We start from the raw sequence: 12047 nt of genomic DNA, 5'->3' as shown, positions 1-12047 counted from the left end.
TTCCTATACCATTTTAACTGTTGTACATCTGAGATGTTTATTTGCCTATTTATTGTGTTCCCTCTGACTAGAGTGTAATTCCCACGAAGACAAGGATTTTTTTATTCATCTCTTTGTCTCAAGACCTAAATGGTACCTGGTACATAGTATTCCCTCAATAAATATTGATTGATTGGATAAATATTTATAATAGTTTTCTATAGCTTCTAATGATGAGGTAAGTTTAAGAAAAGTAAAAATATGTATCTTGTGTATTTAAATTTTCTAGCAACCTGATAACATTGTTTATGTGATGGATGCCTCCATTGGGCAGGCTTGTGAAGCCCAGGCTAAAGCTTTTAAAGATAAAGTAGATGTAGCTTCAGTAATAGTGACAAAACTCGATGGCCATGCAAAAGGAGGTGGTGCACTCAGTGCGTAAGTATCATTGATGCTCTTGTCCTGTGTCGTGGGCTTATGTGAGTTTTTCTGGCTTTCTTATTGATCATTTAAAATATATTCCAGTGGATCTAATATGGTCCATAAAACAGAAACAGAATTTTGGAGTCTTTCTGATAGACTTCTATTTTAACTAGTGAAAAAAACTTGAGCTATATGCTTTTATCTACTTAGCTTTGAAATCTCTGGAAATTAGTTTTTCCTTTTGAGGTTATTTTCTGTTTTTCTTTATAGAGTTGCTGCTACAAAAAGTCCGATTATTTTCATTGGTACAGGGGAACATATAGATGACTTTGAACCTTTCAAAACACAGCCTTTCATCAGCAAACTTCTTGGTATGTACACTGGTGGAGATATAGAAACATCTCCAAGAAATAGCATGTATTTTTATTGTTAGGACATACTCAGATTTTAATCCAACCCTCTTACCAACCTCAGGAATATCATTTCCTTCTATGATTTGTCTTCCTCACCTGTAAAATAGGGGTGTGCTTATCTGCATCCTGTGGTTAGAGTGATAAAATGGAAGGTTCTTTGGAAAAGTTTCAGAGCACAATACAACAGTGATTGTGTTAATAACAATGGCAAAGGGATTTAAACTCTATAATGTCTCCAGGTATTAAAGAGCGTGGAATTTGGAATTAAACCCTGGGCCAGAGCTACTGCTTTTAACCTCTGAGCCTTGAGTTTTCTCACCTGTAAAGTGTAGTAGGGGTGCCTGACCTGCCTATCTTACAGGGTTATCATGTATGTGCATGTATTTTGTATAATATAAAGTAGGGTATACTATTAGTTGTTCATTTTTCTTTTCGGTCTTACAGGTATGGGTGACATTGAAGGACTGATAGATAAAGTCAATGAGTTGAAGTTGGATGACAATGAAGCACTAATAGAGAAGTTGAAACATGGTATATGAGTAACAAAAAGCATTTGATCTCAGATATCTTCCCTTGATTTCTTTTTGATAAAGCTGCTATTAATTTGTTTGAAATGATAAATCTATTATTAAAGCCAATTTTCAAATGATTTTTTTTTGGTAATGTATGTGCAAATCATTTTACATTTCAGACATCTGAGCAATTGTAGAATTGAGCATTTTTCTTTTCTGTTGTAAACCAGATTGCCTTAAGGTTGAAACTGAAGTTTTTCTTTGGTTCCTTGTAGAAAAAGGAACAATTCTTTCTGCTGGTTAGACAGGTGTCCTCCCCTCTTCTAGCCAGACTAACTCCTACTTATACTTCAGGTTTCTCCTTAAATGTCCTTCTTCAGGGACATTTTACCTGATCCCTAGACTAAGGTAGAACACTCTCCTATATACTTCCATTGTATACTGTAATTGTATTATTCATCACAATTATTTGATGTCTGTCTTTAGGCGAAGGTAGGTTTCATAGCTGTGTTTCTCATCTTCTATGTTCATAGTACCTAATACAGTTTCTGGGCACTTAGTACTAGGTCTTTAGTAAATATTGTTGAATGAATGAATCTATCCTTCATTGCCTGATTCTTTTCCCCCTGCCTTCCTCTTTCTTAAATAGTCTTAACACTGCTTCCATTACCACACTAGACTGGGGAATGTATTCCTAATCAGTCTGCTTTTTGACTCGTCTAAGTCTCCCTTCATGTCTGCATTTTGCTTCTGCTCCTAAATTCTACTCATTTTTGAGGTTACCACTGGCCTTCTAATTTCCAAATATGGTGACCTTTTTTTTCATTCCCAGTATTTAACAGTGTTATTTGCCTTTTCTAATTTTAGACTTTTCACTTGGGTTCCATGACAGTGGACTTTTTATATTATCATAGTTTTAACTGTCACTTCTGTAAAATAGTGAAATATGTATTTCAGCCTTAACCTTCTGTGCCACTCTTTAATTCTGCATTTTTAGCTGCCTGCTATAACATTTCTTTAGAAATACTATATGACTTCACATTTAGAATGCCTAAAAGCAAGTATCTTTTCCATTTATATTTTAGGATGTAAGTAGAAAATACTCTTTCCTTATTGTCTTACTCCTTTTTTTTTGAAGTTTATTTACATATAATAAAATGCTCAGATCTAAAGGATATCATTCCATCAATTTTGACAGATGTATAATAACACACATACCATGAGGAAACATCATTTCTATTACTTAACAAAGTTTGTTTATTCCTCTTCCCAGTAAATATTTCATATCATAGGAATCCTAGAGTATGGCCCTTTTTCCCCACCTGGATTCTTTGATTCAGCATATTTTTGACATTCACCTATATAATTGTACTTACCTGTAGCTTATTCTTTTGTTGCTGAGTAGTAGTTCATCCACAGTCTATTTTTCCTGTTCACAGACAGTTAAGCTAAGAAATTACAAATAATCTTAAAAGTGTTTTTGTCATTTTACATTCTCACAAGAAACATGAGAATTGTCTTCCCCACTAACTTCTGGTGTTGTCAGTCTTTTTAATTTTAGTCATCCTAGTGGGTATAGTTTATGTGCCTTGTTTTCAAGTTCCTGTGTATATGTTTATGTCTGTTTTCTCTGATAGAATGCAAGTTTCTCTAGGATAGACTTTGCCCATCTGTATCTTCTCCACCGCATTTACCCTATGATCTTGCACACAGTAATTTCCCAGGGAATATTTATTGATTGGATATTTTGTAAGTGTGCTTTAAGAATGAGCCCATGATTAAGGAAAAGATTAGTTTTATTGAATGGAAGTATATGTTCTCTAATATATTGGAATCATTTATATTGTATTTCAGGTCAGTTTACGTTGCGAGACATGTATGAACAATTTCAAAATATCATGAAAATGGGCCCCTTCAGTCAGATCTTGGTTAGTTATCCTACAGTCTTTTTTTCTATCTTCTGTTGTTTTTTGTTAAAATTTCTAAGAATAGATTCATTTGCTTTAATTATTTTTACTCTTTGGGTAAAAATAGATACTTAAAAAAATTAGTGTCAATATTAAAGCCAGTAGTTAAATGTGAATATTCTGAACAATTAAACTCAAGCTATTATTGATTTTGTTTAAATATATTGGTTTTAGGGGATGATCCCTGGTTTTGGAACAGATTTTATGAGCAAAGGAAATGAACAGGAGTCAATGGCAAGGCTGAAGAAATTAATGACAATAATGGATAGTATGAATGATCAAGGTAAGATGGCAGATTAGTTAACTTGGAGGACAATGTTCTGAATATTGGCAAGTTGAGATTTTCACTGTGTTCTTGTGGACAAGAGATAGCTAGTTTTTGTAGTGTTAATTTTTTATGACTGAAGTGTTTAAAAGGTCTTATAAGCCAGAGTATCTTTAAAAAATAGTTACATGAAGAATGCAACTGATTTTTGTGTTTACTTGGGCAAAGATTTTATAGCCCACTAAATTATTTCACCAGTTAAAAACTGCAATATTCCTATAGAACGTTATATACCCTGAAACTCAGGGGTTCAGTCTTATCAGCAGTACACTGCTCTGTCTCTGTAATCCTATTTTACCACTATCTCCTATACTTCCATGGCCTTTATGCCATCCTCAGCCTATTAGCATCTCTGATCCCATGACCCTTTTATCTTTTTCCCAGTTTTTTAGCACCTTTATCATTCAAACCAACAGTTAACGCCAGACATTTATTCTTTTTCAGACCGCCTGCTGGACTACTTGCTCTCTGACCTCATTTATAAAGAAATATAGACTTTTAGCATTGAATTCCCTTAACCTTTGGCTGACTTACCTAAAAAACTGTGATGGCCACAAACCATTCTTTAAGCTTTTTCAAGGGTCTGCCTCCATCAGTGAAAATCCTTTCCTGTATCTTTAGTCTCTCTTACACACTGACTTTTTCTCCATCAACACATAAGCATTCTTAAATTCACATTTTCTGGGCTTTACTTCTCCCTCATGTTTTTGCTCTATCTCTCATTCAGTGAAGCTTCTTAAAGAACAGTTTGTCTTCTCAAACCACTGAAATCTGACTTCTGTCCCCACCATTACTCTGAAATAGGTCATACAAAGATCTCTAATAATCTTCTACTGGTCTACATCAGTGGATTAGTTTATCTTGGCTCTCTCCATTTGAGCTCTTGGGAGAAATATACATATTTTCTGAATTTTATTTTATAGTGAAGATGTGGCTTAAAAGCTGCATTTTTGAAATGGTTTTAGAGGTTTTAATGGACTATAAATTTATTGTGAGATACTTTGATCTTTTTGTATTGCGTTGGAAATTAAACATTACCTGGATTTCAGTTTACTTCTGGGCATAGACAAATTAGAAGATGTATTAGGAATCAGGATGATAAATGGGGTTTGAAGTCATATGATAGGAGGAACAGTCAAAGGAGTTGGATGTTTGTCACCTAGAGAAAATTCACAGAGTCATGGTGGCTCTCGAATATTTGAAAGCCTTGTTCTTTGTGTCTGGCAAGGAGACATCTATGCAAATAGGAAGAAGTGTCAGGCAAACACATTTCATTTTAATATGTGAAAAGATTTTCCATAATTACAGGTTACAGCATAGATCGCCTTATGTTAGATAATAAGTCATATCTCCTGGGGATGTTAAGACTGAGGTTAGATGACTACTTATTGAGGGATGTTGTAGAGAGGATACAGATATAGTTGAAAATTTGACCAAAGTCCATCCCGTCCCTGAGATTTTATGCATCTAAAGCAGAAGTGCACTTCATATTCTAAGAGTTACCAAAACACTGTGGGGAATTAACTCCTTTAGAAAATATTGAAGTACTAGTAGTAATTGCTTGATTATACGAAATATAATTGTTATTATATTGTTGATTATAATATAATCTGTTGATTATAGATAGAACCTACCTACTTCTGCTTGCTTATATGCCTGAATTTATGATTTAAAGGTTAATAGTTACTTACAGCTAATGTGAGCACTTTTGTTCTTTCTTGAAATATACCTTATACCTCTGGCATATGCTCTAAAGAGCAGTTGGATATGAATTATGGGAAGGGTGGACATGGGTTTCAGAGGTTTTTAGATTTTGTAATCTAATACAAATAGAAGTAAAATGTTCTATTTTACTTAAACTATAGGATGAGTACATATATATTTTATTGTTTTTATAGCTTATGAATATTAATAAATATTCTTTTGAATATGTTCTGTGTTTAATTTTTAAAAATCAAACGCAAACATGGCAGATGACAACAATCTTTGTTAAAGCTGGTAGTGGCATGATCATTATATTTGTTTTCTGTGTGGAAGGTATTTGCACATAACTGCTTTGATAATGAATGTTGATTGTGTCTAAATAAGTGTAAGTAATTGACCCTTGCCTACAGAACTTGACAGTACTGATGGTGCCAAGGTTTTTAGTAAGCAACCAGGAAGAATCCAAAGAGTAGCAAGAGGATCAGGTGTGTCAACTAGAGATGTTCAAGAACTTTTAACACAATACACCAAATTTGCGCAGATGGTAAAAAAGATGGGAGGTATCAAAGGACTTTTCAAAGGTAAGAAAAATAACAAGCTCATCATTAGTTAACACACTGAAAGAAAGAAGTTGAGAAACTAACAATTAAAGCTCAGGAGTACTGCCAGGACTGGAAAATATTTTGTTACATTTCATGTTAATACTTGATACTTCTGGGTTTTTATAATGCAATCTGAGATTTATCTGTTTTCAGATTCTAGGTAATAGAGACTAATATTTTTTGAAAGAGCAAACTTAATAATCTTATTTTTATGAAGATATATATTACAGGAAACTCAGAATATAAGAAAGTGTAAGAAAAATTTAAAACACCCATCACCTTTATTCCCCAGAGAATGCCATGGGTCCTTCTGGAAATAATATTTGATGTAACTAATGTTTTCGTCTGATACATTGTGACTGTTTTTCCATGTTGTCAAATGTTCTTGAAAATGTAACTTTTAATCACTGAATATGATTAGTTATGCATGTATCTTTATTTAGCAAGATGCCTCTTTGTTGGATGTGTAAGCTGATTCATCTGCTTCTGTATCAGTAACAGTTATCTAATCAGTTTCTGTGTCATCTTCCATGAGGCCAGAGATTTTATCTGTTTTGATCAGAAACATAGTAATGCTGAATAAATTTTGTAGTAATTTAGTGTTTCCAATTTTATGGTCATGTGTTTTTTCAATATGTTTTTTAGAGTACTACTCAAGTTTAACATTTCTTTGTACTTATACTAGTTTGAATTTCCTTTATGAGTCACCTCTTTGGTTCCTTATCCATCATTTTTTTCTGTTATTGCTTTATAGTAATTTGAAAGTCTGTTGCTAATGTGTGCAAATACTTTCCTCAGTTTTTTTCATTAGCCTTTTATTTTTATTTATATTTTTTAATGAAGAGTTTTCATTTTTAATGTAGCTAAGCTGATTTATCTTTTCATTTGATTTATGTTCATAAAATTCTTCCCCATGTTGAAACCACATTAGCCACCTGTATTTTCTCCTACTTGTTTCAGTTTTATTTTTTAGGTTTTACATTTTATCCCATTTGGAATTTATTTTGCTATATATTGTGTAAGGTAAAACATTAATGTTTCCAACAAATCAGCTGTCCCAGGCCTTTCTTAATTTTTTTTTCTGTATTATAAACACTATTAAATTTATTATTTCAAAAAATGTTGATTAGATAAACTCCAAAGATAAACAATACCACTAATTAGCTTTCTAAAAAGGATATATATTTACAGAAGTTTTTATTACCTTTTGTCATTGACACTTTTTAAAATTTTCTTTGCTTGCTATATCCTAGTTTCTTTTTTCTGATAAGGGAGAAAAGTTAGACATGTCTCAAATTGGCTATAATTCCTAATATAATATGCTATTTCAGATAGTGATTCATAAACATACTATGTCAGTTTAAAATTCTCCCCAGATAAGCCTGATTATTCTTGATAGAACTACTGCAGATGCATTAGTCAGTTTTATCTGAGCGTTAATACTCAATAAAGCACAACCAAGATGAAATGGGCAGTGGATATGGTACACACAGTTGTCACACCAAATTCTTAATATTCTTTAGAAATTTTAAGTCCTCAGAAACAAACTTATGACAAATCACCAATGAAAAGAGAATTCACATATTATAGAGATTATTAATCATGAAAGTTCTTTTCAGATTTTAATAAAAACATAACTTCTCTTTCATAGTCCATAATTTGTATAAATTATTCAGATTAGCCAGGTTTGATGTTCATTTTTATAAATGCCTCTGAGAAGTATCAGAATTAAAGGTCCTTTATATAATATAATTTTGCTAAAGCAGTTCTACTTATTGTCATTACATCAATGATCTCTTTTGCTTCTTGTCTCTTAAGACCACAGCAACTGTTCTCCCAAGGATGCTCTTAGCTGTTCTGCCCCAGAGTGCATCTTTCATTGTTTGCCTTTTTTTACTGTGGAGTTTTGACTAGTGTATGGAAATTCATTTGATAAATGGAGTTGCATAATTTGTCTATTATCTGAAGCTTTTCATTATAACAGATAGACTCAAATCTTAATTATATACAAATCTTCACATTCATTCTTTGATATTCATTTACTAGCATCCCAGTTTCTCTCCCAGTTAACCCATATCTATAAACTCAATTTTTGCTCATCATTCTTCCATATCACTATTAAAGTTGTTATAGCTTACTGTTAATAACCACTAGATACAGTTTTGCTTATAGTGGCTCATTCACATGTATAACTCAAAGTATTAACAAAAATCATGGCCCTTAAAAAAATCCCTTAAGTGTCTCTTAATATAGAATTTTACTTGTTCTTTCTCAAAAATATGTATACAATTGAAATAAAAACTGAAGGGAATATGTACAAATAGAAACAATTAATGTTAGGTTGATAAGAACATAGGTAATGTTTTTCTTTTTCTTTTTTTTTAGGAGAGCAAGGTACAGGCTTTTATTTAGAGATAAAGTGAAAGGACAGAGCTCCTGGCTCATGCCAGGAGGGGACAAGAGAGTCCCTGTTTTTCTTTTTATTTGCTCAATTCATGAAACTTTCTATGATATCTTGATTATTATTACATTCTATATTGACTCAAACCCTTTTTTTTTCAGGTGGTGACATGTCTAAGAATGTGAGCCAGTCACAGATGGCAAAATTGAATCAACAAATGGCCAAAATGATGGATCCAAGAGTTCTCCATCACATGGGTAAATACAAATTGTTGCCAGTTGCTAAATACACAGCTTAATTTATAAGGATTGAGTTTTAATAAGCCTTCTGTTGTGATGTTAATGAAAATCTGTCCAAAAGATGTCTGATTTGAGAGAAATGGCCATCTGAATTCTAAGTTGTTGTAATAGTGCTGTGTAAGCTGAAGTTTTAGTTACTCCTCTGTTGCCATCTGTGTGATTTTCGAACAAGCTACTTAATCACCTTTTGTTAATGCTTGTTCTTAGTGATCTTTTACCCTAGTTTGGCATATGGATATTTTCAGTTATGAAACTTTGAAATTAAATAAGGATTTGAAACCCAGCTCCAGTTTTACTATGCAGCTTGTGAAAAGTTCCTTAAACTTTTGAAACCACACTTTCCCTTTCTATAAAATCACTTGAGGAAATTGTGACAACTGAATGAGCTAATATTATGAAAGCACTTAGTACAGTTGTGGGCATATAGATGTTCAATAAATAGTGAATTATTTTCTTCCTGTAAGTTCTATGAAACAACTCTCTCCCCCAAAATGTATAATAATTTACGAAAGACTTTTGGCCTTCCTGGAAAAAATTGCTTTTGTTTAGATTTACTGATTCCCTACTGGGTGAAAAGTACTGTTCTAAAATCTTTTCACGTTTATCTCATTTATTGCTCACAACTTGAGGTAGGATATTGATTCTCTTTTATAGATGAAGATATTGGTGATAATACAGTTTTTTAATTGGCCTGTTCTTTAAGGCTGATGACCAAATTGTATCAGAACCAGTAAAATTTTTAGAAGTTAAAGTACTTACAAGGCAAAAGTAATAAATGTCTTAAGTTCTGCTTGATAATTATCTGATTTTACTCTACTTTCACTCTAGGTGGTATGGCAGGACTTCAGTCAATGATGAGGCAGTTTCAACAGGGTGCTGCTGGCAATATGAAAGGCATGATGGGATTCAATAATATGTAAAGAAGATGCCTTAATATAAACTGATGATTGATTACATTATTTGCTGAGACCTCAGAGTTCCTTTTTGCAAATGGGGGGAAAAAAAGTATTTTTCTTGCTTGTCTTGCCCTTTTTCTTTCTGTTCTCATCTTTGCCTCACCCTCCTTTTCTTTTCCTTCCTTCCTTTTTCCCTTCCTCCCTTTGATGAAAAGGAGGAATATATGGTTTTTGTGGAAATCATTATATTTTTGCTTTAGATTTTCTGCTGTTAATTTTCATCATCATAACACTTCTTAAGTTAAACAAATCATGATGTAAAATTTAGTACTTAAAAGTTTTTAATTGGCTCAAAGGCCAAGCATTACATTTGTAAACAGTCCTGGTCAGTAGTTATATGATGTCTCAATAAAAATGCTGTAAAATAAATTTCAAAGTCATTACAAGTTAAGGGGTTGTTAACTTTCTTTATGGTTTAAATTATCAGTGTATCATTAAAAGGCAGACAGAAAAGCCAACAGCTGTATGTCATTTAAAACTATTCCCCTAATGGGAAATATGGTAGGATAACTTAACCATTAGTATTGGGAATTTTTGTTTCACTTAGAATAATTAAGATAATTTTGCCACAGAAAATCTTAGCTCTGCCATTTGAGATGAAATTGTGAATTTGGTTACTTATACATTCACAATATAATGTTTGTTTATAACTTGCATTTTTTTACTTCATATTTTTGAAGACTTATGGCAATATTTGATTTTTTTAAAAAGCCAATTTTGTTACATTTCTTACATGCCAAAAATCTGCTTGAAGAAACTGATATACTTTGATGATAATAGCTAATGTTAAGACCTCCTATTGGGAAAATAATTGCAAATATTAGGCTGTCACTATTATATATTAAAAATAATGAGACCATGACAAGGTTGATCTGATTGTTGATTACTTTGGATTGCTGAACATTTCACTTAGAACAATGGCTGTTACATAATTTATGGAATTAATTAAAAATACTAGAATAATTACTATACTTTTTCATTACTGACATCATGAAGATTACAGATAAGGGTGTGTTACTGTGTTTTGAACTAGGATAGACTGATCTTCAGCAGAGGACTGATTTGTAGTTGTGTGAGAGAGTGAAAGAGATAGCTAGTTTTTATAGTGTTAATTTTTTATGACTCAAGTGTTTTAAAAAGGTCTTATAAGCCAGAGTATCTTTATAAAAAAATAGTTACATAAAGAATTCAACTGATTTTTGTGTTTACTTGGGCAAAGATTTTATAGCCCACTAAATTGTTTTCACCAGCTAAAAACTGCAATATTCCTATAGAACATGATATACCCTGTAAAAATGATGTGCGTTATGTTCTGCAGAAATGTCATTGCAAGTCCAGATATAGAAATATGACAATAGAGAAAATATTTTTCTCCAAGTTAGTTTCTCATTAAACTGATGCATACCATCTTTTCTGGGCATGCATTTTTGTGATTTCTATCCTTGGAGTACCACTTTTGCATTTTAACTGAAAAAGGAGAACGAGACACTTGGCCAAACTTGATGGCATTGTTTGTAGCATTTTTGTGTTTGATGCAAGTAATATTTTTTAGAAGCAAAAATAGCAGTGGCAAGGAAAAGCTAAAGGTCCAGAACACCTAGTTCAGCTTCCATTTCTCTTTCCTTTTCTGTAAAACGAGGGAATTGGAGATGCTCTCTAACATTCTGATTCTATTAATTCCTCAACCTGGTATCTTTACTCAAAAAAGCTATCCTTCAGTTTTCACTGTTCTTATCAAGGTGTTGATGTTTGAAAGTATAAGTACTATATATCAAAATCAAATTATTGAATAATTTGAACAAATTTCCTTTTATTCTTCACTATTGTTAAGATTAATTCTTTGGCTTTTTGATATCTATTATATTCCCAATGTGACCACTAGCTAGATTTAATATCATATAACATTGGATTCTTCTTGAATATAATGTTACTTAAATATGTACAAACATAAATAGGTATAATTCCTTAATCTTACAATGCTTATGTAATTATAAAACAAAAACAAACTTAGAAAACTAATTTCAGCAAACTACAATACCAACAAAGGGCAAACTAACTATTTAATGTGATGGATGTCTGTGTTCTCCTTGAAGTATCATGTATATAAGAACATTATATATAATGTGACATATAATGGCATAGAAGATGTAAGGTATATACACAATCATTGCATTTTTATGGAGGAATTTTTTGGAAAAAAGTACTTTCATCATAATAAAAGTGATTTTGAGTGTGTTACATAAACAGTTTTGTTCAAATAAAGATGGTATGTTATAATGTGAAAGGTCCTCAGTTCTGATATGCAGTAATACAGTACTAGCCTTGAATAATAGTGTCACATAGCTAAAAAGAAATGTAATATTATCAATAAATACTGATATACAGAAGGTAACAACCAGGAAATTTATTAGAAATAAAATCTCATTCATATTAATATGGGTAAAATTAATAGAACATAAAAGAATG

At 32.0% G+C, this 12047-nt stretch overlaps 1 protein-coding gene across 3 annotated transcripts in view; it reads left to right on the top strand.

Moving 5' to 3' along the window:
* The window catches only part of LOC108391323 (signal recognition particle subunit SRP54), a 73635-nt gene that overhangs the window by 25613 nt on the left and 35975 nt on the right, over positions 1-12047 (top strand). For 2 of the 3 annotated variants that reach the window (XM_017650885.3, XM_073211352.1), the window contains 8 exons: positions 269-417; positions 673-773; positions 1260-1346; positions 3182-3255; positions 3469-3577; positions 5734-5904; positions 8488-8583; positions 9454-11865. In XM_017650885.3, the coding sequence (XP_017506374.1) occupies positions 269-417; positions 673-773; positions 1260-1346; positions 3182-3255; positions 3469-3577; positions 5734-5904; positions 8488-8583; positions 9454-9545 (879 nt within the window). In that variant the 3' untranslated portion in view covers positions 9546-11865. Of the gene's footprint in view, positions 1-268; positions 418-672; positions 774-1259; positions 1347-3181; positions 3256-3468; positions 3578-5733; positions 5905-8487; positions 8584-9453; positions 11866-12047 lie in introns of those variants that run through there. The other variant, XM_073211353.1, reaches the window with a different exon arrangement.

This window comes from Manis javanica, chromosome 8, assembly GCF_040802235.1.
Source record: "Manis javanica isolate MJ-LG chromosome 8, MJ_LKY, whole genome shotgun sequence".
Classification (NCBI taxonomy): domain Eukaryota; kingdom Metazoa; phylum Chordata; class Mammalia; order Pholidota; family Manidae; genus Manis; species Manis javanica.
The sequence above is the reverse complement of the archived record's forward strand: the minus strand, read 5'-3'. Positions and strand labels throughout refer to the sequence as shown.